Source organism: Eupeodes corollae, chromosome 1, assembly GCF_945859685.1.
Source record: "Eupeodes corollae chromosome 1, idEupCoro1.1, whole genome shotgun sequence".
Taxonomy (NCBI): Eukaryota; Metazoa; Arthropoda; class Insecta; order Diptera; family Syrphidae; genus Eupeodes; species Eupeodes corollae.
The window spans coordinates 40,466,336-40,493,695 of record NC_079147.1 but is presented as its reverse complement, the minus strand read 5'-3'; the positions used below and the strand labels follow the sequence as shown (position 1 = coordinate 40,493,695).

General features: G+C 33.4%; 2 protein-coding genes across 2 annotated transcripts in view; one reads left to right on the top strand and one right to left on the bottom strand.

The window, feature by feature from the left end:
* The window catches only part of LOC129954047 (uncharacterized), a 54,721-nt gene extending 32,032 nt beyond the window's left edge, over positions 1-22,689 (top strand). Inside the window, 5 exon segments of the mRNA XM_056067687.1 lie at positions 13,932-14,013; positions 14,015-14,089; positions 14,699-14,817; positions 22,215-22,482; positions 22,559-22,689. Coding sequence (XP_055923662.1) covers positions 13,932-14,013; positions 14,015-14,089; positions 14,699-14,817; positions 22,215-22,323 — 385 coding nt within the window. The 3' untranslated portion in view covers positions 22,324-22,482; positions 22,559-22,689.
* LOC129954049 (guanylate cyclase soluble subunit beta-1) overlaps positions 1-27,360 on the bottom strand; it is a 326,886-nt gene that overhangs the window by 79,025 nt on the left and 220,501 nt on the right. The window contains exon 15 of the mRNA XM_056067692.1: positions 22,525-22,682. Coding sequence (XP_055923667.1) covers positions 22,525-22,682 — 158 coding nt within the window. The remainder of the gene's footprint in view (positions 1-22,524; positions 22,683-27,360) is intronic.

The following is a 27,360-nucleotide window of genomic DNA, read 5'->3' as shown; positions in this document are numbered from 1 at the left end:
AGCTTGAATCCGCATGATGTAATTTGTTGCAAAATCTTTCTTGTGTGGTTTTTTTTAACTCTCTGGGTGCTTGAAGTAGTTGTATACATCATTTGAACTTTTCTAATTTTGCTGGCTATAAAACGGATGGTTTTGCCGAGATACCGGTAAGATCGAATTTGGTCTATTTCCTCCTTGGTTCGACGCTAGTCCCTACCTACACTTCTTGATTTTATCAAATTATTGCTCATACTAAGCGTCCAAACAATCAGAGTATCCCTTTTTTTTATTTAAATCAAACTAATAGGTAAATTTAGATCTTGTCCCTATCCATGTGTAACAAAAAAACAAGTACTTTTTATGACCTTCTTCGGAAGAACCGCCTTAAAACTTGTATTTATCAACTAAATCCAACATTTTTTGTAGTTTAAAAAATATCGTCAAATAAAAAAAAAAGAAAAAGATTGTCCCTATTCATATGACACGAAGTGTATAGTTTAATTGATTCTAATAAACTACTTTGTTTCTAAAAATTCTCTTACCATATGAGGAGTCTTTATTTGACACTATATTAAGTTGTGAGAAAACTTTAATTTAATGTTTTCGTGGTTTTAAAAACATAATTGTTTTGATTTTGAAACTGAAATTCAATTGCTTCCATTGCTGCTTAATTCTCTTGTTGGCCTTTGCTGACAAAGTTTTCTTAGAGTTGTTGCGAAACCATATCATTTGTTGGTAGCTTTGCCAATATTCCATCAAGAATGCTGCTGAAGAGGTGATATGAGTCTCACAGCCACCAACACCGGGAAATGACAAACAAAACCAAAACGGTAACCTACAGTTCGTGGCAGCAAAGGAAGACAAGTGCTTTATGTCCGTTCTACGTCGAGAAGAAAAGGGATAAAGCCGCCCACTGAGAAGAAAGAAAAAGAAACCATTAGCAGTGTGAAGTCAAGCAAATCCAGAGATGTTTCAGCACGACAGAGGAATTGAACTTTTACAGAGAAGTACAAAAGAAAATATCAGGACCCATTAGCTGCTGTTAATGCTTAAAGTCTGGAAAGACTATTTCAACCATCTGCTGAACGGCGATGCAGTCTAGGATCCCGAAAACAGAACAGACTCGACAAATCCGTCTGGTTGATGAGCATTAGCTCCACCCACCTGATTTAAATGAGATCAAGATAGCCATCCCCCCATGACGTGCTACAGGCGGTATTTTTCAAGTACGCCGGAGCAGATTTTGTAGGGAGCATACACCAACTTGTAGCCAAAATTGGATTTGACGAGTGGAACTTAAGTACAATTTGCCCAATCAGGCCTTTAAACCTTTGCGCCAAATTCTGGAGAACACTCAAAACCTCAATATCGATACACAGCCTATGACATCGACGAACCGTGCAGGGCAATGTGGAGTTTTGGTATCCCTGCCAAGTTGATATACGCTGTATCAGAATGGCGTTGCAGAATGCTCACTGCTCCGTCAAAATTGGAAGAAACGCAACAGATGCATTTAAAATCACCAGAGGGTTACGACCATCTTTCACCATCTTTTTAAATTCCACACAGTATTTTGGATATGCAGATAACTTCTACATTAAGACAAGAACCGAAAAAGCAGTTACGGGTACCTTTTCCAGTATCAAGCCTAAAGAGAACAAAATGGGTCTTGTCGTTTATGAGGACAAAACGAAGTATATGCTGTCATCGAAGAGGGTCGTCGTTTCCCACCGCAGACTTGGTCAAAACGTTGCCATTGATAGTAAGAACTTCGAGGTGGTCAGGGAATTCAATGCAAATAACATCAGTGCTTAAATCAATCCAAGAAAAATTCTTGTTAAGCGCTATTTCTTTGGACTCATTTAGAAATTGAGAAATATATAAGGCCCTATATTGCGAAGCATCAATGCCGACGTTGTACAAAAACCTCATCCTACCGATCTTGCTGTTTGATGCCTCTCTCAGACAGCTGAAGGCTTTTTTGGTACTATCGACACGTAGGTTCTAGGTTAGATCGATCGAATAACACTTGGCCGAGTTGATACGATCAACAACTTTATGAGCTGTACAGTGACTTGCCACTGGTAAGAGAACTTGGAGTTCAACGGTTAAGATGGCTAGTTCATATGTTGAGCGAATAAATATCAAAGCTCCAACTTCTAATGTATTAAACCCCAAGCCAAAGAGAACAAGAAGCAGAGGCATATACCTTATCTCCGGTAGAGCAACCAAGTTGAAGCCGACAAGTAAATTGGCAGAAAGTATTTCTTGAGGCCCAGAAGCATCCCACGCTATAGCGCCAACAAAAGTAAAGTAAGAACATTGAAGATAGACATTATGGATTTCAAAAACTTTCGGGAATTTCATTGAAGAAAATAGATACTTAATAAATTTAGATAGCCTGAAAATAATTTTATTTTTTCGAACTATGGAAATTAATATCTCAAAAAACTTCATGCAAAAAAGGGGAATTGGAGTATTATTGGAAAAAAGTGAAATTTGATTGCGAGAAACAAAACCCTTTTCGGTTCCGTTTATTTAAATCCAGTCAGAAATTGTAGTTTTCCCTATTTTCAAACCCAAATAAAAAAAACGTGTCTTTGCAAATTTAAAACCGATTAAAAATAGTTTCTAACCCAATCCCACCTAACTTCGGCAACAAATGGTAAATCCACTACTTGTCTGTCTGCCTTACTTACATTTCAATGTTATAATTGGTTTTGAAAATGTTTGCCTACCCCCAAAAACTAGAAACTACATAGATATAGGTTTAGGAAGGTATTTCCACTGTCAGTGCTTGAATGTACCTATGTTTGTGGAAGATGTTCTATGGTTGTTACTTAATCAAACATACACCAAAAGTTGACACAAGAATGGACTTCTGCTTAGCTCTTTACATTCCAATTGAAAGCACACATCACATGAGTGCCAGAGCGAAAACCAACTTAAATACCGCATTTATAGCAGCAATAGCAAAATGTTTGCTTAGGTACTTTATATTCCTTGTTCAACAAAAACATGGTTCGAGACTTTGAGATGAGATGTTATATATGTACATAGTTTAAAATCGAATACAAAATCCTGCCCGATAAGGATGATGTCCTTCTGTGATGGGGCTGATGATGGGTGTCGTATGACAAAATTAATTCAAAAGGACTTTAAGGACTTATTGCCGCAGAGAAACGACATGTTAATTAATGTCATTCAAACATATCCTGATGATACCATGATACCCGTATAAGCGATCCTTCAGGATAATAATGATACCTTTTTATTCAAAAACATGTCAGCAAGGACCTTTTTGTTGGTGTCGAAAGAGAGTTTCGATTTCAGTGTTTGTTGTTTTTCCTTTTTTTTGTATGTATGAAGAAGAAGAAGAACATGGAAATATGTTGAATTTATTTATTCGCTCCTGAATCAATCTGCACAAATCGTCCATCTACACTTTGTTTCTCTCTTATGGTGTCTTCAATCAAGTAAACTTCTTCAAGCTATCCAGCTACACCAAAATCTACAAATTATGCAAATGTAAAAATGGGTATGAATGTATGTGTGTTTTCAAGGATCTAAAGGATATATCTAAGTGATGTCTTGTCTGATGTGCACAGCACACAGTGTTTTGACACAATCTATTCTCTAGAATTTCACTTTAGCAAGCTGCTTCCACATGTAGTTCCTGCTTCCCGTGAAGTAATTTAAGTCCCTTTTTTGTTCACGGATCAGTAGACTTTTGCTTACATCAAATCAAAAGTCCTTGCAGGAATTTTTGTTTGCTTTTTTTCTACCTACTCTCGTGTTGTATTTTGTTGAGTTCCACAACTGAGGACTGCAATCGCAGTCGTAGTCCTCTTGGAACCAATTGGGCGTTATTTCAATGCAAGAAAGCAAATAAGATTGCATGTCTTCAATTTCTTCAGCTCGTACCATGCCACCTGACAGCCTTATGGAAAAGGAAGCTTGGGAATATTCAACAACCAAAAAGAAAGAAGAAAAGAATGCATAATCTGCAAAAGGATGTGCAATAAGAATATTGAAAATGTTCATCCTCCGCTCCTTTGATCATTGTTGTCAAGAAGTGCGGGCATTTTTCGAAAAGAAGAGAATAAAAGTTCTATTTTCCAAAAGATGTGTACGTAAAGATATTTCCAAAGTCTGCAACATGTGCAACGAAAGGAGCTTGAAATCAAATCCTTGGATAGGGATTCATGTGAAATACATGTTTTCGCACAGTACTCGAAGGTAGGGTAAAGATGTCTATTGATGTGTATCTCTCACTTAAAGTACCAACTCGTACTCTATTTGGTTCTGTATCTGGAAAACATTTATGAGAATTTAATTTTAATGCTTTCAAGCCATTTATTGAAGTGCTAAGGGATTTTCCTAGTCCTGTACTCCTAGAGAAGAGAGAGAGATGGAGGCCCCCGCCGCTGCCGCCGGAAGCAAACAAATTTGTTAAACTCTGTTAAGAGATTTATAGGAGTGATTTAGTAAATTAACCCTTTTGTTGATGTGCGGCAGTACTTTATATAGAGCACCACTACTACTACTACGAGAATGGAAGTAAGTAACAAGAATTTAGGATTACGTACGTATATTTGTATGTATGTGTGTATATTGTTAAGGAAGTTTTGAAATTCAAGTGATTTATTTTTGGATTTTAAAGATTTTGCCATAGAAACCTAATTAATTATTGATTATGCATGAGAAAGTGTTTTATGTTGTTTTTGAATGAGAAATTTTACTTGAACATTGTTTGTTAAGAGCAAGGAAGAATTTTCTTACTTAAATTATGAAGAGGACGAAGCTCCAGAATACATACCTATATATTTAATAGCATATAGAAAGGACTTTTGAGAATAGTAAAATTTCAAAGGATACTAAAAATTATGTTATGATTATTTTTGTTGGGGCTTTTGAATAGATTAAAATTCGCTTAGATTATACTTTACTGTAGGCATAGCATAAGCTTTTAAGTAAAACCAACAGAAGGGATTTATATTAATCTTAATAAGTTTCTTAAATGTTGGATGTTGAATATATACGGGGCATAAATATATTTTAGGTATCAGAAATGGCTCTCCACAAAATTAATAAGCTGAACTTAATTGCAGTCTGAGGGCCTATACAGTAAATGTTGGGTCTTTTATGGAGATTGGAGAAAACGATTTTCCTTGGTTCCACATATTTATTTCTTCTCTTAAGTAAATTAATACTTTGACAAAAAATAAACATCGATATAAACAAAAAAAAATTTAAGAATGGTACTTCAAAATAATTAGAAAACCTAAAAAACTGTTTTAAACATAAAGGGTGATTTTTTAGTTTAAATAAAAACAAATATTTTTCGAATTTGTTTAGATGAACCTTGACTGCGCCCCAAATGATCCAACCGCTTAGTCCAATTTTGGAATACTCTTTCAAACATTTTGGCCGGTATCTCGAGAATAAATGCTTTTGTTATTCAATGCGTCAATTAAAGCGGGCTGCATAGACATGAGCATTAACATAGCCACACAAAAAAGTAAAAAGTAAAAAGTGGATCTTCGGCCCACTTTCCAAGAGCCCAAATTTTGTACGTTGTAGTAGGTCGTTGGACTTCTTGCACCAGCTGTATTTTGAAAGGTATTACACCTAAATCCTTCCGCAAAATTTTCCACTATGTTGAGTTACAGAGGCCCAATTGCTACGAAATGTGACAAATCGATAATTTATGGTCATCATTAACGCTGGCCAATACAGCTGCGATATTTTTTCCAGTTCGCGCTCTACGTAAGCGGGTTGGTGGTTTAATGTCCAACAATGAAAATTTTGTAGTAGTACCCGTGGCATGATGGTTAGTGCGTTCGACTGTCATGCGAGAGGTCTTGGGTTCGATCCCTTTCTGTGACACCTAAAGTTTTTTACACGGGTACTGCCTCTTGCGAGGAATTGACAAATTCTAAAAGAGTAATCCTTGTCATGAAAAAGTACTTTCTCAAAGTTCTGATTCGACAGAAGATCTGGATGGTAATGCTCTCAACAAAATGTTTGTTTCCTAACCATTACAGCTATTTTGCTCTTTGAGCTTAGATCCTCCTTTTTATTTATAGATCAATCATATAAAGATGAACCTGGTTTCGGTTTTAGTTCAGTAGACAGTACTTTTGTTGTAGAAAGTGTACTTTCTATAAAGTCAAATGCTATTGGACTGGATGAAGTTCACCCTACATTTTTGAAAACGATTCTCCCGATTGTTCTGCCTTATCTTACTTTTTTGTTCAGTACAATTCTGATGACAGGTGTCTATCCACGCTTATGCAAGTTGGCTAAATTTATACCTTTTCCCACAAACGCAAAAGGTAAAGAATTTAGGCCTGTATCTATTTTACCATTCTTGTCGAAAGTGTTTGAAAGGATTTTACAAAGACAAATGAGCTTTCATCTTGCAGCAATCTCGCTGATCACACCACTACAATCTGGTTTTCGTGAAAAGCACAGTTGTATTAAGGCATTTTTAAATGTTACTGATGATATAGGCAAGCAATGGGGTTACGTTTCTAGTGTCGCTTCATTCCTCTAAGGCTTTCAACACTGTCAATCACGTTAAATTGTGTAACAAACTTATGCAAAACTTTAATTTTTCAGCAGGTGCTACAAGGCTTATCTATTCTTATTTGAGTAATCGAATTCAAACTGCGTAAATTACGTATAGGTTATCTGATTTTCTACCTAACGTTTCCGGTGTCCCTCAGGGTTCTATAATCGGTCCTCTGCTGTTCTCAATCTACGTCAATGAACTGCCATCAATTATCAAGAACTGTTTGGTTCATATGTATGCGGATGACGTCCAATTAAACAATGAGCTGTCCCCTTGGGCTCATTGAGCATGCAGCATTTTGTGTAAATGAAGACCTAGAGAAAATTGAAAAGTGGTCTCCATTAAATGGTCTCCTTTTACATCCAAAAAAATCTAAGTGCGTAGCAATATCAAGGAAAAGTCTTGTTATCAAATATTTTCCGTCGATTGTATTGAGCAATGGTTCAATTGATTATGGGAAAAGTGCGAAAAATCTCGGGGTTACTTTCAATCGCAATTTGACTTGGGATAACTATATTAATGGACTTGTGGGCAAGGTATTTGGTGTAACCCTATGGGTTACTCATTCTCTTACACCTGTTCAAACACGTTTATTACTTGTAAAAATTTTAATAATGCCAATATTGATGTATGGTTGTAATTGCTATTTTGTTAGCAAACAGAAGCTCAATGTTGCGTTTAATAGTGAAGTACGTTATGTCTATGGCCTACGAAGATATGACAGATTGTTTGGCTTTGCTAGTAGGATGCTGTCTATGTCTTTTGAAAGTTATCTGAAGTTTCGTACATTAATTTTTCTCTCAAATATATTAATAACGCACCAACCCCAATACTGTTTTCTTATAATTGAACTGCAACCTCCAGGCGATCTTATCAATTGATTTATCCCCGATGTTTATTCTTAACATGTGAGCGTCAATTTTTTGTAAACTCGATTTGGAACTCTTTACCACGTCGAATAAAAGATATACAAAATACAGCAAGATTTAAAAAGGATCTTAAGGAATACTATTCAGGAAATTTGTGAATTTTATGATTTAAACTGAAATTTATATTTGATTATTTTCTCTTTTTTTCTAAATGATATGTTTTAATGTATTGTTATATTTTTTTTGCTCTCTTTGTAAAAATTAGCTTGTAACTAAATTATAAGATATCGTATCTTACTGTTATAAAGCATTCACGAAATAAAATAAAATAAAATAAATAAATAAATTAGCCGTTCGGATCCGGCATATAAACTGTAGGTCCCTCCATCCCTGTCATTACTCGCTCACAAAAATGATTAAGAGTTGTAAGTCACTAGGCCCTGGTTCTCTACAGACTGTTGCACCACCTAATTAAATGCAAATTTGGTGCATTAAACGACTGTCGGAAACTAGAGGTTTCGTGAAAAATGGTGTGGGAAACCTTCCCTTCATGTTATTTTAAATTTTATTTGTAAAGACACTTTTTTAGAATTGACGGACTTGCAGAATTCATGTGTAGTAAATTATTGCAAAAATTTGTTTATACATTCTTGTTTTTCAGTGAAAATATTTAAAATTTTTTAATGATTATAAAAATATTTTCTATTGAAAATCCAAGTGGTTGCTGGAAGAAAATTTCACCCATTAATTAAGAAACAGGTGCCAATTTAAAGCCTACCCGGTGAAAGCACTTGTTGTTGATATTTCCCCTTGTTGTTAAACACCAAATAAGTGATATCCAATTTGACACACGTAGCGTCAACAGTAATGCCCTTATCAACTGTCAATGTTGAGAAGTGATTATACATAAGAATCTTTGCTGAAGATTTGTTTACTGAGTTTTCTACGAAATATTGATCATTCCTACCGTAATATACGTACTCTTCAAGATTTCATCAATATGTACATACATCTCACTCAGGTTTTGAACTCTTTACAAAATAGAAACCTTAATTACAATAAAACTTTCAATGTTAAATTATTAAAGGTTATTTTGAAATCTTTTTCTACTAATCTTCTTTAATGTTGGTCTAGATAGTTTAGAATATCACACTTTCAGTAATCGTACAAATTCTGGTCCAAATTTAATGTTAAACGCATAAACAACTTGGTATATTCCATTGCTCTTTTAAAGGAAGACAACATTTTCGAATTGGAGCGATAATATTTGAAGAAATTGTATAGATTATTGTATAGACAGAGGCCTTCTGTATTCATATTAAAAAGTACTTCTATTATAACGATTGCAGCTCAAAAATTGCAAAATTTTCTGTTTCAATCAATTCAATTTTTTAATAACATCTGTCCAACGTTGAATTTGCAACCACCAAAACTGTGCCGAATTTTTCGCGCAAGCCAAAGAGAAGACTCGATTGTTATTGTAAAATTTTTGTCCGCACACGATAAAAACACAACACTTAAGGCGTTTGCCGATTTTCGCAAAAGAAACTCGCGACAGTTAATTTTAAGAGACATCGGTGAAGATTCGAACGCTCCGATCTATTTCCACGAGAGCTTAACCAAAAATAATCGAAACATATTACGACATGCAATTCGTCTTAGGCGCAAACATCAACTGTTTTCTGCTTTCACTTCAAGCGGAATTGTTTACATTAAATTAAATAACAATGATGTGCCTAGAACAGTTAACTCAGTTGATATGCTGAACTCAATGGTCGAAACTTGCAAGCGAAAAGCAAATACAAATAATAATGAAGAAGAGCCAGCAGAAAACAACAACAATGAAATTATTATTAATTGCAACAACTCAAGTCCCGAAGCTGAGCAAAACAATGACAACAAAAATGAAGCTTCTCAATAATGCATACGCAATGCACACACATCAGCGCTGTCTCCCAAGGAATTTTAGCAATTTTAGTATTTTTTCTTTTTATATATTTCATTTAACTAATTCTATTTCACTTTTTTTAATATCTTTTAAACATTTTCTTCTTTTAAACTGTTTCTTCTTTTAAACTGTTTAATTGTTTCTAGTCGATTTTTATTTTTGGAAATCTATTCAGCATTTTTTCTACCCAAAAAATTGAAATTTCTTTCTCTGGCATCTTTCTTTATGAAACAAAGTTCTTCATTACGCTGTTTCGTTCTTCTCAGGTGGTGTTTTATATATAACATGACCTATGAGTCAAGCTAGAGGTAGAGGGGTTCCACAGGTCAGCACCAATACAAATTTCAATAAAACAGGGACTATGCTCAAAGTCTTTCGAAACAGATACGATGGATTATCTGTATGTCACATAAATGCTCAAAGTCTGCTCAAACACTTGGATGAATTTAAAAGTACTTTCAATGATTCCAATATGGACATCATTTGCGTATCTGAAACATGGTTGACCGAACAAGTTGATAGCTGCTTATTGAGCACCGGTAACTTTAAAGTTTTCAGATCTGATCGTACTGTTTCTAGGGGAGGGGGAGTGGCTATTTTCATAAAAAAAGATTTAACAATGTTTCTTCCAAAAAACTGTGGCAGAACATAAAATCTCTATTGCCAATTCTTAAAAAGTCTAATTCGCAACAAAAAGAATACCGACCAATTTCTATCCTACCATTCATTTCAAAAGCGTTCGAAAAGATCGTTAGTCAGCAGATAACAGCATTCTTGGAAACTCGGAATTTAATTACACCGACGCAATCTGGCTTTAGACCGAAACACAGCTGTACGACTGCGCTTCTTAAGATAAGCGACGACATACGACAACAAATCGATAATAATAAAGTCACAACTCTGGTTCTCCTTGATTTCTCTAAGGCGTTCGACACTGTTTCACATACAATTCTTCTGAAAAAACTGAGTTCTTTCTTCTTCTTTGAAAACTCAGCCTTAACCCTCATAGCACAGTATCCAAGCCATCGAACTCAGGCTGTTTTTGCTAACTCTAGGCTGTCGGATTTCCTCCCTACCCCTAATGGTGTGCCCCAGGGATCGATTTTGGGACCACTCTTATTCACTCTTTTCAATAATGACCTTCCATCTGTACTCAGGCATTGCAAAATTCATATGTATGCTGACGACGTTCAAATTCATTTGAGCTACAAAATCGGCATGGTTGAAGACGCAACTGCCAGAATAAATGAAGATTTGATGTGTATAAACCAGTGGTCCAGGGAGAATCATCTTAAACTTAACCCTAAGAAATGTCAGGCAATCGTCATCAGTAATACTGCAATAGATACTTCTTATTTCCCTAGTATTGAACTTGAGGGGAAAACGTTAAGCTACGTTAGAACAGTTAAGAATCTTGGGATTGTTTTTAACCAGAAACTTACATGGGACGATCACTTGACTTGTGCCGTTGGTCGAATATATGCTGCTTTGCGGGTTTTATATATATCTGCCAGTTGTCTTCCAGTCTCAACAAAAATTACTATAGCAAAATCTCTTGTCCTACCAATACTTTTCTATGGCAGTCCCATTTTCTGTGCCCTTGACAGCGCTAATAAACGAAAACTTCAAGTCGCGTTTAATAATGTTGTTCGCTTTATTTATGACTTGCGACGGTTCGATCATGTTTCGATGCAAGCAAGTAGTGTTTTCAACATGACCTTCAACAACTACATAAACTATCAAACTTTGACATTTCTTTTTAGACTTATTCACACTAGATCTCCTGAATATCTATACGAAAGGCTTAGGTTCCCAGTATCACAAAGAAGTAATGTTCTAATTGTCCCTTCTTTCAAATTCAGAAATTCAAAACAACAGTTCTTTGTACACGCTGTTGCCCTATGGAACTCCTTGCCTGCTAACCTGAGAGGGATACACAGCAGCACTCGTTTTGAGAACTCTTTAAAGAACTTATACAAATGCTGAAAATGTTTCCAAAATAAAAATCACTTTGTCTTAGAATTTAAAATTTATGTTATTCAATTTTTCATCATGACCATTTATCTAAAAATAAATTTTCTCTTAACTTCAAGCAAATTGTAAATTTAGCATAATAATTTGATTCCTCTTTTTAATTTGATAAAATTTAAATCTGAACATAATAAGTATTAAAAATAAGACTCTATGTTTTAAAATGCTTAATGATAATAAATAAATACAAAAAAAAAAAAAAATACAAAAACCCTTCGTAATCATTTAGTTAAACTAGAAGGAACAATTCTAAGATCCAAGTAGTATCACAGCTAGTGGTCTAAGTGCTTTGCTTTTTTCAGTTTTCTAGCCAGCAGTCATTTTAACTTATGTAACTTATATGAACTAAAGTTGCCATAAGGCGGCGCAACAGTTCTTATTAAGGAAGGGCCCAGTGACTTTCAACTTTTAACCATTCCATTGTTTGAGCAACTTCAGGGATGGAAAGGGCTTACGCCAATTCTAAACAACTAATTTGAGAATTTGAATTTGTCAATACATCGCAAGGGGCAGCACCCGAAACAAAACAAACTTATATGGATTATTGGCGAAAATAAAAACATCTATGAAGCCTTTATAATTATTACTTTGCTTTATAAGGACTATAGAAAGTCACTTAGCCATTCCAGTGTCTTTAAAGAAGATGCATTTTCCAAATATCATTCTTTTTTTAAATTTGGGACAAACAGAGCCATATAGGCATTTTTTGTTCATAGCAATGTGAAATCAAATCCATGTTCTTCTAAATTTCAAATAATATAGCTACTCGTAGATCAGCTTTGAAAGATGTTGGATTTGAGTAGTCTATGGCAAAATGTATAAAATGAAAAATTAAAGTAGATACAATTAAATAGGCCACCATTACATATACAAAAGTTACTGTTTGGTGTGGTTTATGGGCTCGCGGCATAATTTCTCCGTATTCTCTCCAAAATAAGATCGGTTAGTTAGTTACTGTGAGATTATAACGAAACTTTTATGTCCCGAATTGGAAGATATTGATATGGAAAATATTCGGTTACAACAGGATGGGGACATTTGCCACACAGCTATCGAAGCAATAGTTCTTTTGCCCGACAAACTCAATGACCATGTTATCTCAGGGGGTGGCGATGTCAATTGGCTACCAAGAGATCTGGTGATTTGACACCGTTGGACTTTTTTGAAAAAAAGGTGAACATCGATATGCAACACTTCAAGAGCTAAAGGATAAGATAATTCAGCAAATTGGTTTCAATTATGCCTCAGCGTCATGGAAAATTTGAACCATCGGATAGAGGTTTGCCCCCGAGGTCTCGGCGCGCGGCCATTTGGTCTATATTTAGTTCAATACATAATTAAACTAATAATATAAAATAAATGACAATAATTTTCTAAATAATTTTTTGTTTTATACAAAATCAAAGTCGGCCCTTAATAGTTGTTAAAGGCCATACTTCTTAAAATTTTGCACAGACAGAGCCATACAAAATTAGGTATAATTAAAGCAATCTTTACAATTGTTTTGAAATCAATATTATAAAATCATTTCCCTAGAGTGAAAACCTTAATACATTTTTTAGTCTCAGGGCATACACGGGAAATCAAAAGCAAACAAAGAATCCAAAAACGGATAACTACTTCATCCAACTCGAACTATATCATTGATTTATACGCCACTGCAACAAATTAACAGAAGGACTTACAAAGTTTCTCCTAAATTGCAAACAATATGTTATTCAGCCGTTGACACTTCTTGTCGGATTTTAGAAATCTATGTGAACCGAAATTAAACGGGCCCTAATTATACATTATATCCATTGATTGGTATTAAAAACTTACTTTAAACCTGGAGAAAAAGTTGCAGAAAAACACTTTTTTGACGACCTGCTTGGCATCTCGTCATTACCTCTAAATGCAATCCTGAAATTCTTTCAAAATCAGAAATCTTATGGACGGACTTTTTAACATCTTCTACTACCGTCTCCTTACCTTCAATCTTTCCAAATTCTATTCTTATCTTTGAAGACAAAATAAAAAGACTCCACAAAGAGCCGAATGAAATATTTGTTGACCATTAATAATATCCCTTAGAAGTTTTACCTGGCCAGCTTAAAGTATGCATATCAAGTCGGGTATAATTTGTAAACTAATCCAAACCATTTCCTTCAGTACATTACATATGTACATTAAAAATATATCGTAGATACAAATTGAAATGAAAAATGAGCATATGTACATAAGTAAAAAAAAGTAATAACCTTTTATTCCACTTTTCACACACTTAAATAAAACTGATTTGATTTATTCATATTTAAATTACATACTCATAAAATGTTCAACAAAAACAAGAATTATTCAGCTTGAATAAAAAATCATAACGCAATTACTTGTAGCTTCCTTTTTTTCCATATTAGACACCAATATTCATATTTCTGCATATTCAGAAGTTTATATGAAGCTATAAAAAAACATACATACATACATTAGTTTTGAAAAAAAAATGAAAGAAAACAACATGACATATTTTTGAAATCAAAATCAACAGGTACGGAGCAGAACCAAATCCACCAGACGGTGGCTCGTCAGCTGTACATGCACTCATGGACAAACTCATAGAACGTGACCAGCCACTATATGTACCAGGACGTTTCCTGTTTGAATATCCTCCTACGGAATTTAACCCTCATTGAGATGCCTTGCGAGGTTAGTTAAGTTTGACTTAATGATGTGCAATTTGTGGAACGTGGGCGCCACAACACCAGATTATTTATGTCCTTAAGCTGCATATACATATATAGACATCAACATGGACAAGGACATGGAAACATGCACCAACTAACCCTACAGCAGAAGCAGCAACAGCGCAGCAAGTCACAAATCTGGTGCCAATATTGACAGGCCAAGGCGAGATATGAAGAGGAAAATATTCTTGTCAAACATAACTCCTTTTGCTGCTTGCTGTTGTGCGTGTTGTTGTTTTGGTGTCCTTGTTGTTTTTGTCGTTCAAGTTTATAGATGGAACTTGGAACGACAAGTAGTGTATGACAAATTGAACATTCCTTAATTGACGCCAAAGGACATTACGAATCCTTCATGGCTTAAAATATACGTACAACCGAGTGTATATGAAATCGCACATAAATATATATCCTGGCAAATGTGTTTATGCTTTTGGAATCCTTTGGAATTTATTTTTCGTTTTACTCTTTTTTTTTTACAAAATTTTGTTTCAATTTTAATTTATTAAATGAGTAAAGTTGTGTTTTTAAGCGATTTATTTTTGCGTTTTCGTTTTCGGTTTTTTTCCAACAGAAGGGCATGTTCTATCTTCAGAAGGAGAGATTCCTGGAAAAATACGGAGCATTGCTTTTGGATAAAATAATACCAAAGGAGCAGGTTTTCGGGATAATGCCACTCAAACATTTATGTCGGTAAGTTTTTTATTCGTAAGTAGAAATATTGACAGAAAAAAAAGAGGGAAAAACCAATAAAAGTCAAATAATATTTTTTTGGAATGATTTAATACGCGTCCGTTATTCGAATTTTCTTTTTATTCAAAATGAGATTTTACTGCGTGTAAAGTTAAGCTGCAGCAAAAAAAAACTTTTCCAAACAAATTTAATTAAATTCTTTCGATGCTGATGATAAAGAAGAGAACTTCATGTTGAACTCTTAATATTCGTATATGTCCCGTACTCGTACCCGTGCCCGTACCTACCCTAACACTTATTTTTGCTTAACTTTACCCTCTTGTTACTTAAAAAAGAAAGAATAAAACTTCACCAAATTATTGGACAAAGTTTTTCGTTTATCGAAATGTTTTTATATTGAAAAATGTTTTATCGTTTAAGTCGTGATGAGTGTCATAATGTTCGTCGTATAATAAACTATTTCAAAATTTTTGGTAAAACTTAAAAATGAAAAAAGAACATCAATGGAAATAATCAAACTTTTAAGATTTCACAATAAAATAAAAAGAGAAAGTTCTCATTGTCAAGAGTTATCATTTATTCGTGAAGTGTAGAGTTTTTTTCTTCTTGAAGCTGTATTACAATCTTTCGAGACATTTTAAATGAGTTTTTGTTTTTCTTACTAATGATAAATAAAATAATGGACGGAAAATACTATTGTAGAAATTCTACGTAATTTAAACCACTTCATAAATTTATTCTATAATTTTAGAAAGAAATATCAAATATCCAAATGACCAAAATGTTGAAAAATATTTATGTTTTGAATCACGAACACACAAAATGTTGCTTTTTTCAAAAGGTGATGACGAATTTGTTAATTGTTAATAAAAATTTTCAGAAATTCTTACATCCTTTACATATTTCACAATAATAGGAAGACGATAAAGCAGTAACAATTGATATGTAGAATAGTTTGGGAGTCAGATTGTGGCCTTGAAGATGGAAGACAAAGAGTCCTAAATCTTGAACCAATAATAGTCCCACAATTTGTACTCAAATCGGTTTGAACTTATCACTTCACACAAGTAGGTACTACAACCTAGTCCTATCAATTTGGAGTCAAACATTTGTTACGACTCGAATAATAGTGAAGTGTTTGGTGGAGGTGCGTACTCTGAACGACTGAAATTAAGTCTCTCATTCCGACTTCTCAACATTATAGCATGTTCCAGGCGGAACTTTTAGCAATAAAAGAAATATTGTCCTGGCTTAAAGAAAATGAAATATGAACATCTGCTATCCGTATTTTCTCAAATAGTCTGGACGCTATCATTTCTCTGGAATCTGTCTCAGCAGACTCTATAACAGTCCATAAACGCCGATAATTAATCTGTAATGGAGATGACACAACAATTTAATATTTTTGCTGGGTGCCAGGCTATAGAGACAATGCAGGCCATCCTACCACGTTTGGCAATTACTGGCACACCAATCGCTACATGTAAACTTTTGCTAATGTAAGACGCTATTAAGAAGGCAAACATCGGGTGGTCAGGTCAAGAAAAACATCTTGCCTAAATTAGATTTAAAGCACCCAAAGTACTTGCTATCTCTAAGCTGATAAGCTCGATTGCAGAAGTTGTATGGATGAAGAAGAGGAGGAAACAGTTCTTCACCTTCTCTGTACATGCCCTGCTCTAGCTTAAAAACGCAAGAATTACCTGGGAGAATTCTCTCATAACCATCTAAGCGATATTATTTATATTAGTTTAATCAGCCTCCCACGTTTCGTAAAGGACTCTAATTGGTTTCATTGAGCTTAGAAGAAATACTCAAGATTCATGCGGTATCACAACAAATTTTTTGTGGTGAAAATTTGGTTAAAAATTTTAAAAATATCGATGCATAGAAAGCTGTCCTTTGGGTTTAATTAAAGACTGCGTTTTTATCCTGAATCAAAAACTAGAAAAGATATGCTACTGGGCGTCTTGCAAGGGGTGATTCTCAACGCAAGCAAATGCAAATGCCTGGTTATGTCAAGAAAAGAATTAGATCTAACATACTTTCCTTCCATAATTTTAAACGAGAGCCCATAAGAACTCGTAAATTCCAGTAAAAATTTGGTGTTATCTTCAATAGAACATTAACCTGGAATGATCACTTCAACCAATTGATAGTTAAAACTTATGGAACGCTTAAAACGCTGTCGACCGCCCAAAACATCACTCCATTTAAAACCAGACTAATAATAGCAAGGACCCTAGTTATACCTGTTCTCACTCATGGATGCGATTAATAGTATCATTCGATACATCTTTGGAATTTTGGAAGAAGGTACGACCATGTTTCACATTTGCCAGAGATTCTTCTTAATATGCCTTTAAATGACTTCATGAAGCTTCGAACATTGATACTGTTTTTTAAAATCAGAATGTCAACATCGAACAGATCGACATCAATAATTTTGCCACGCTTTTCGTGTTTGACCTCAGAAAGGCAATTTTTTATCGCTGCATGGATTTAAGTATAATGCACATTTGCTCAAAAAGTATTAAAATCTTCTTTTCTAACCAAAGCAACTAACTTAACTTAGCTTATCATCTCTTCTTAACTCTAACTATGTTGTTCTCCTTTTCTTCTCCTTCTAATTCTATTGTTCTTTAAAATTTCTGCTAAAGATAGAAAAATATTCTGTTTTAAAAATTTCATAGCTCAAAATGTTGAAATGTTAGAAAGGCAAAAATTTTGTTGATAATAAAATAAGATGCGCACTTTTTTACATTTCCAATATACGATTTTTTTTTGATTTTTTATTAATCGGTGATATTTTTGGTATTTTCTTTTGTGGTAACACTAGTTTTGGCAGCTCACGCTGGCGCTGGTTTCGAGTTCTATAATTTAACTATGAGTCGTCTTACAAACGAACAACACTTGCAAATTCTTAAATTTTCATATCGAAATTAGTGCATTGTAAAGAAAGTTCATCACGCATTCCTTCCATTTTATGGATGGTTAAATGGACCTACTCAGGCGGCTGAATGTCACAATCCAAATTCAAAATGTCGGACATTAAATCAGAAACAAGTATATGTAGAGTGTGAACTGAGAAAATTACGCAGCTCTAGCGGTCAGTTTTATGATGACTGCGAATTATCGATTTGGTGCCATTCTCAGCAATTAGGCCCCCGTTAAGCGGAAGAATTTAGGTGTAAAGCCTGCTAGTGCAAGAATTTACTTCAAATTAACTACCACAATATCGAATTTTCGTTTAATGTGCTCTTTCTGTATCGAAAAATTTTGTTCACCGTCAAAGCTTATTTCTGGTAAATTAGTTTCGTAAGAAGAGATCAGCCAGAAGCATTGCAAGAGCTCACAATGCTTATAGAAAAGTGTGTATTTCTTCAAAGCTATTAGGCAGCGTCACATGCAATTTAGTACGGTTAATAATGTACCAATTGAGTTTGGTAAACTGCTTACTTCACGTTTGGGGGCCGATAAATTGGCCACACTTAATGTGCAATTTTTTTAATTGTATTTATTTTCTTTTTCGTTTGATTTCCAATAACTCTTAAAAAATAATTCGTATGATTTCGTTCATACAGAAATTAAAAATACAAATTGTTGACTTTCAGTATTATGGACAAATAAATTATTTCGACCAGAACCCTGCTTAGATTAAATTAAACTTACACCGACAAAATACTAATATATAAATAACATATAAAATATATATTTAACACTGAGAATAAATGGCAAATAGTTAAAAAAAAAACTACAATTTTTAATTTATAAGCAGTAAGTGCTCAGTACTGACCCGAAAGTCATGTAGTACACGTGTCATGATGGTTAGTGCTTTGGATTGTCATTACAGAGGGCTTGGCTTCAAACCATACCTGTCCAATCTAAAGTTTTTTTTTGTCACTGGTACTGCCAGGAGTAATTCTTGTCATGAAAAGTGCTTTCTTAAATAAGCCATTTGGATTGGGCTTAAAACTGTAGGTCCCATCCATTCCATTCCTGATAACAATACTCGCACACAGCAATGGTTGAGAGTTTAAAGTCAATAACCCTTAGTTTTTAACGGATTGTTGTGGCAATCATTTTGTTTATTTAAGCATTAAGTGCTAGAATAAAGTTTGACAGATGATTTTTGCAGATTCCAGCCTTGTTCAACAGCAAAAGACTAGAAAAACAAAAAAACTTGTGGTTAAAATGATTGCCTTCGTCTCACAAATATGCCACATACATAATGTAAATGCCAATTATTTCAAGCTAACCAAGTACTACTAACTTCAAATTTCAATGAAATGCCTTATTTTTCCATATCAGGTCTTTTATAAAAATTAAGGTTTTTCTTGCACAAAACCTATTCTTTTTTGTTTTCAATATTTCCAATAAAAGGGTTTAAATTAAATTTTATTGTAAAGAGGAGGAACTGCTTTCAACAGAGGAAAACGGTATTGATCAAGAGGATTCCCCCCTACCTAAGTTGATATTAAGATATACTTTTCATTAAATTTGTCCTTATACATTATGGAGCAATAATAAAGACACAATTTTTCAGTTGGATCCCAAAAAAAGTAATAAAGCGTCATCTTGTAGTAAATTTAAACAATTTTTAAAGCAATGACGTAGTTTTAATTTCTAAAATGTCAAAAGATGACCTTTTATTGGAAAGCACTTTACTAATGAAAAAACAGGCATGGAAGGGAAGTCGCACTTACACTGATATCTTCACATCCGTGTCCGTCTCTCGATTTTTCTAAAACTTTAATGTTAATACTTCACAATATTTTGTCATATCAATATCTGTCTTTGCTCTCATAATGCTTGAGTTGAAAACTATTTCTTCTCAGTGTGTTGTTTTTAACTTAACAAAGGAAGTTATTGTAATGGGTCCGATTTATCAAATTGAAAATTTTGACATTTCTCGACGTTTCAAGGTCCCTAGAGTCGAAATAAAATATTTTGAGCAAAATGATTTTTGACTAAAATATCTTTTCAAAAATTGGAAATATCGGATTTAAACTTATTTTATCTTATAAGAAATATTGTTTTAAAATTTGATAAAATTTTGAAAAAAATCGAATTGACAGTTTTCTTACCAAAAATAAAACTTAAAAAAAAAACAATACTAAAACTTGGTAAAAATTTACTTTCGACTCAAATAGCTTTTCAAAAATTAAAAATATTGGTTTCAAACTTATTTTATTTCACTAAAAATATTGTTTTCGATATTCAGTAATGTTTTAAATAAAAGTCCAACAGTCCGTTTTTTCATAAAAAATAAAATCTACAAAAAATAGTACGCAAATTTGGTAAAAATTGATACGAGCACATATAGACTAACTTTTAAGCAATACAAATTGTCAGACGGGATGGGAAGTTATCAGTGTGGGTCGCATCCCAGCCTCTTTTTTAATATGCTATAGTAAAAAAACCATCCATTCAATATTTTTGAAAGTCATTTCTGCATCTTTCTGTGTAACAAAATTTATTTGGAGTGATTGCATGTATCTATTGGCTCTTGTAATTTGGTTGACGAAAAATGGTATCTCGGCCGACGTTATAAACGCATACACAGTCATCGCTATGAACATTTATGATTTAGATTCTACGAACCTTAAATTTCGAGAAGTGTTAACATTTACAATTCCACAAATTGGACCGATTACAATAACTTCCTATGGGAAGTTAAAAACATTAACTTATAATTGCAAAACTGTCCCAGCAATAAAGTGTCGAAAAGCGGTTGCTTTTACGGTAAGTAAGTACAGACACAGTTATCATTTCAGCTCAGCAAAATTATTTTTTCCATCAATTCGTCATATTTAAGTTTAGTACCATTTGTTTAACCGTTAATGCTTTATTGATTTATGAACTTCACAGATATTCAAATTATATAAAGCTGTCAAGTGCATGTACATATTTCCACTGTCCGATTTACTTACCTTTGATTGATGTTGAAAAAAATGTTTGTACTTGCTCATTCGCTTTTCAATTAAACATAAAAATAAAAATTTATTTGTTTCGTGTTTTAGTTTAGTTTTTGATTAATGTCTCTTTTCTGTGTAAAATGTTGTTCTTGAAAAAATATCTTCTAACTTATTTAAATTCTATTCCCTATTGATTTTGAATACTCTGTCAATAATTAATAAAACCATCAACATTGAAGTCAATGTCACATCCGTAACAATAAAATCCTCATTATACAAAATGAGAAGTAAGGAACTAAAGAAAACTTTTTAAGGGTTTTCTTTTATTTCTTCGAATCCACTTTCAAGAATAACTAAAAACCTTACAACAACTTAATTCTTTACCTTCTTACAATTTTAAATTCCTTTTAATTAGCTACTTTAGCGTCAGGGAATAATAATCAATTATTATCATTCAAAAACTTTTCCTAAAAATAATAAAAGAATACGTAATGATTTTGAATAGTAATTCAAATCCTCTTCGCACCAACAACAAAAAGGACTCACTTTTGTGTGAATATAAGATTCTATTGATTTTAATTAGTTTTCTTTTTGAAGAAAAGTTTTCTCCACTTTTGTGCTTCTTTCTAATCTGTAAATGTAAAATTTAAAAAGAAAAGTAATTTTTATTTTAATTACAAGAAAAAAGGAGGTCACACATTTCTCCTTTAATCTTGAAAGAAAATAAATTGCAACCAACTTTTCGACTTCCCTTTGAATCCTTTGAATCATCAAACAATTTTCCAATCAATTTTCTTCACAATTACAATCACCTCATTTAATCCTTCACATAAAACACATAATTTTCCCATTGCATATAATATGCACTCGTATCTTATGCAGCAACAGGAGCAGCAGAAATATATGCATGTTCATAATTTAGTGCCAAGTCAGGATTTCTTTAGAAATGAAAAAGAAAGGATATCCTGCCTGTTGATCACAATCCGGATGACATTTGACAAATTGCTTGCCTCGCATTTTGATTAATAGTCAACTGTGTATAGTAATTGATCTGGGTAGGGGCATTGGGGGTGTTACACATTTTTGTTTTGCCCTCAACTGTTTCTATAACCTTGTGAAACTAATTTCAAGGCAAAAAGGAATCTACGTTAATAAAGTTAACAGCGGTAGCAGCGATGGTGGTGTTACAATCAAACATCAAAGCAGTAGAAAAAACTGAAGCACAAAAATTAACAACAAAAACCATGGCACCTAGATTTTTCATTATTTATCGCTGCTGCCGTTGCCGCTTTTACTTCCGCACCCTTGGGAGAAAAGTTTTACTTTACTTTCCCTCGTCGTCGTCATCGTCCTTGTCGTCATCCTCGAGTCGTCGTACAAACTGAATTATTAGTTTTAATTAGATGTTTTTTTTTGTATAATTTGTTGTTGTTGTTTATGTATGTAATTTTTTTATTTAATTTTTTACTCTAATTTCAGATGCCGCATCCGTGATCTATTACGTGCAACAAATCAGCTACCCGATGGCATTGATACACTTCGTCTACCAAGGAAGCTTCAACGTTATATTGATTTAATGGAGGAATAGGATTGAAATAGTTAGTTATGGTAGTGGAGGGTGTGATGGTGGATAGTGTCATTTTAATAACTTTTAAAACTTTAAAGTTTTTAATAAGAAAAGAAAAAAGTTCTTAAAATGATGTTGAAGGTATTTGTTTCGATTTTATCTAAGATTCAAGGATTGGGGGTAAATTTAATTTGTTTGTAAAATAAAAGAATAATAACTTACTTGTATGTTTCTTCACTGACATTAATTTTTCCAGCGACACCTGTTGTTTCTGTGCGACTTGTAAGGTTAACAGTGTTGCCAAATAGACAATATCGAGGCACACGATTGCCTATAACTCCTGTTACCACTTCTCCTGAGTGAATTCCGATTGTTATTTGCTGTTGATTGAAAGATTGATTTATTTTCTTTATAATTTTGTATTATTAAGAATAATTTATAAAAATGGTTAGGGTTTTAAGGATGAAAAGTAAGTATTTTTCAATGTAAATTTCGAGATCTTTTAAGGGTCTTTAAATGACTGATTTCCAATTTTAGACAAACGTTTTTATCAATGATAGATTTTACCCGGGGCTTTGACCGCTTTGGTAAAATCGGAATATTACATAGAAACATTCCAAGGACGTGTTTACATAAGTAATAGTTGGTAAGCTTTTCAAAATCAAAAGCAACAAAGTAGAACCAAAGGTTACACTGTCTATTGATAAAGCATGGTGTTTCTAAGTTCACTTCCGCTTCTTTTAGTGTTTTGCCTTTGCGACTTATTATCTTTAGAAAAATATTATTAGAATGCTAAACTTGTTGGAATTATTGGGATTGGAAGACAAATAATAAATGATGTTTAACCTAAGTTATTTGATACGAAGTCTTGTACCATTTTATAATTTACGGTTATCTTAATTTCGCAAAACTGGCGCGCCAAATTTCAATTGGTGTTTAAGTGAGGGCACATCGAACATAACTGAAGACTCTTTAGGAACTCTACTAAGTATGAAGTTTTCTGTCCATAATTGTGTTTGTTGACAAAAACTAGCTCATATCAAGGGCAGATCCAGACTTTTAATCAGGTTGGTCACATACTTAACATATAGATAGAGTTTTTACTCATCACTTAAAAATGTTCAAAATTAAAATTACATAATGTACATCTTAACCTTACATTCACTAATGTTAGGGCTAAAGTGACAACTTTAGTAAAAAAAACAATTTTAGAACACTATTGTCCAGCAAGGTATGATCTAACTTTTTCAATTTGGGCGACTCACTACATATGAAAGCATTCCAAGATTACAACAGTTTTCAAAATATGCCTATTCAATAGCTTAACACAATAGTTTAGAGTGTTTGCACCAAAACACGCAGAAATTTAAGAAAATTGTTTTGTAACGTAGCGTTTTTCAAAAACAAAAATGTATACTTTTCTTGTTTCCATTTTAACATTGCAAAAAACGCTACACAAATTCCAAAACCAACAAAATGAGAAAGAATCTTATATGAAGAATTTGTGATTTTTTGACGTAGTTTTTTTCGAACTCAATTTTCGGGAGTCGTTTATTAGTATTCAATCAGTCTGCTTACTCGTTGATGCTAGAAAATATTTTGATCTTAAAGGAGTTAAAAAAATTAAAAATTGTAGAGAAAAAATGTCTGGTTGTTGAATTTAAGGATAAAGGTGCTTTAAGTACATAATTTCTCTAAAAATTGAATAAAAACAAATTAAAGACAACAAATAAGTTGGAATGAAATTTGTATATGGCACTCACAAATTACACGTTTAAGAATCCCTTTTCTTTTTAAATCTCAAAAGATTCGAAGCCTTTATAACAATAGATATGAAACGTTCATTATGTTTTAAACCATTAGTTTTACAAAAATGTTACTTTTGCTTTTTTTGGAACATTATTATCATTGAAATTCGTGTTTAAATCTCAGAACATCTAAAGCAAATTCACTTCAAAAAGTAGATTTATTTTACTTACTTAAAAATTAAAAATCAATTTTGAAAGATATAAAATGCCACGACTGGCTCGCTAGAACTTGCTAATCTCTTCCAAAAAGTCTGTTTAAAAATATTTGTTATATTTTAAGATATACAAATGTATCTTAAATGCCATTTAAGAAAAAGAAAAAAATTTAGAAGGTTTAAAAAAAATAATTGGTTAATTTTGAAAAAAAAATCGAATTTTTATTAAAAAATAATTAAAAAAAACCTTACGGTAATAGGCTTAAAAGCATAATTTCCCAGTTTGAACTCAATTGAAACAAGGCTTTGAGATGTAAGGGCTAGGACAGATAGAAGGCGGACCGACGGAATCGGAGGATCCACTTTTTTCAACTTTTCTACCATCGCTACGTCATATTTGATTAAAAGCTCGAGTTCGAAATTTTTTACGAATTACGAATTTTTAGACGTGATTGAAGGTGAGGTTTAAGAATTTAAAGCAACTTAATATCAATTTGAAGAAGTCTCATTTAAGGTTTTTTTTTATAAACCAAATAAAATATGAATAATATGGAAATAATTTAAAGCATTACTAAAGTTTTTACGAATTCTAAATTGCGTGAAACAAAAAATTTTAGTTTTTTTTTTGCCAGCAAACCACTTTTTGGAAAACCTCGTTAAATTACTATGAAAACTTAAGATTATTCTTGTAGACGAATTTGTGCTGCGTTATTGGAAAAGGGCTATATTTCCGATTCATCTTAGGTTCAGAAAGCAAAATGTGTGAACTGCAAGGGTATCACCCGGCAAGCTATAGAGGCTGCCCAGTTGCCAAAAAATTCCAAGAGTTTAGAAGCAAAAATACATCTGCTAGAGAGAAACCCAGAAACAAAGTAAACAACGATTTAACTGCTGAAAACAATACTAAGAAGGTACCGCCTAAAAAGGCTGTTCAAAGTAAAAGCGATGAAAACAAAGCATATTCTCAGATTGTTAAAAATGTGCGGAAGAATGAAGAGACTTGCATAAAAGAAATGCTACAACTTATTCTTAAAAGAATTGATAAACAGGATTTGAATATCAAACTGCTAAGCGAAAAAGTCGCTCTTAAAAAACAATGATAGACAGAACACTTAAAATCGCTACATGGAATGCAAACGGTCTTATACAACATTCATCCGAATTAAAAATCTTTTTCGATCTAGAACATATCGATATTTGCCTGGTGTCTGAAACTCATTTCTCCAATGGGCAAAGTCTAGATAATTTAATAGAAAACTATTCATGTTACCACGCTCCACATCCAGCTGACAAGGCAAGAGGTGGATCGGCGATTCTTATAAAAGAAAGCTTAAAAAATTATGAAGGAGCCAAGTTTACTAGTGAAAATATGCAAGTAACAACTATTAGTATTGGTATGAAAAAGAAAGAGTTTAAGATAGCTGCTATATACTGCCCACCAAGGCGCTCCCCGACAGAAGATGACTATACAGATCTATTTAATCTTCTTGGGCATAACTTTCCTGTTGGTGGAGACTTCAATGCGAAACACACCCATTGGGGTTCAAGACTTATATCAACAAAAGGCAAAAGACTTTTCCAAGCAGGCCGTAAATACAATTACGAATTCTATTCCTCCAGGTCGCCAACTTACTGGCCTTCCGATAATAACAAAATACCAGACCTTATTGACTTTTTCGTAGCTAAAGGAATCAAACGAAATCACATTAGTGTCGAAGGTAATTATGACCTGTCATCAGATCATACTCCAGTGATTCTATCAATAAGTGAATCGGAAGTACTAGAAAAAAGTAATCCAAAGCTTGTAAATAAGAAAACAAACTTAAATGATTTTAGAGAAAGGCTTATAAGTTTTATAAATTTAAGATCCCTCATAGATACAATCGAGCAAATTGACCATGAAGTAAAACAATTTATTTCTGATGGCCGCTGAAGACAAAATGAAATAAAATATCCTTTAGAGATAAGAGAGTTCATAATAGAGAAAAGAAGAGCTGGAAGAAAATGGCAAAATAGTAGATTCCAGATGATAAAACAACGTTTAACCGTATAAGCAACAATCTTAAAAAAACAAATTTACAAATTCAAAAATGATTCACTCAACATTCCTAAGGAATTTAACGACTCATGCTTCAACCGATTTTTCGCTATGGAAAGCAGCCAAGCGCCTGAAAAGACCGCAGTTACAAAACTCGCATTTGAAACCTCAAGATGTTAAATGGATCGGTAACCCGAAAGAAAAAGCTAACCTTTCGCTGAACATCTTGCGAATGTTTTTAAGCCATACTCATCAAACGCGGCTGAACCAACTTACAGTTTGTTAATAGGATAGATGAAAGTGAAATACCAATTATTGTAAAACTTAAAGAAATAAAAAGTATGTGTTTACATCAACTACCAAATAGAAAATCACCAGGTTACGATCTAATTACTGCTCAGGTTATGAAAGAAATGCCATTGAAAGCCTTCATAAAACTCCAATATATAATAAATGCATTCCTTAAGCACCGGTATGTCCCCCACCATTGGAAAGTTGCTGAAGTAAAAGTCATACCAAAGCAAGTGATGACTCACAGACCAATATCGCTTATACCAATCATGGCAAAAGTTTTTGAAAAACTGCTCCTGAAGAGACTTAGCAAAATCATAGAAAAAGAAGGATAATCCCAAACCATCAGTTTGGCTTTAGAAATAAACATTCCACGATAGACCAAGTTCATAGAATATCGGATGTAATAGAAAAAGCATTAGAAGAAAAACAAGTATGTTCAGCTATTTTCTTAGATGTTGCTCAAGCTTTTGACAAGGTTTGGCTTGAGGGACTTGAGTACAAACTGCAAAGGGATCTTCCCAGGCAGTACTTTGAAATATTAAAATCGTACATCTCAGACCGATTGTTTAGAGTAAGGTACGATCAAGAATACTCGGAATTGAAGAAAATAGAAGCCGGTGTACTACAAGAAAGTGTCCTAGGTCCTACCCTGTATTTACTATACACAAGGGATATTCCAGTTGGTAATCACACCATAATGGCTACTTTTGCAGATGATACCGCAACTTTGGTACCGAAAAATGTGTCTCTAAGGCAGCAGTAA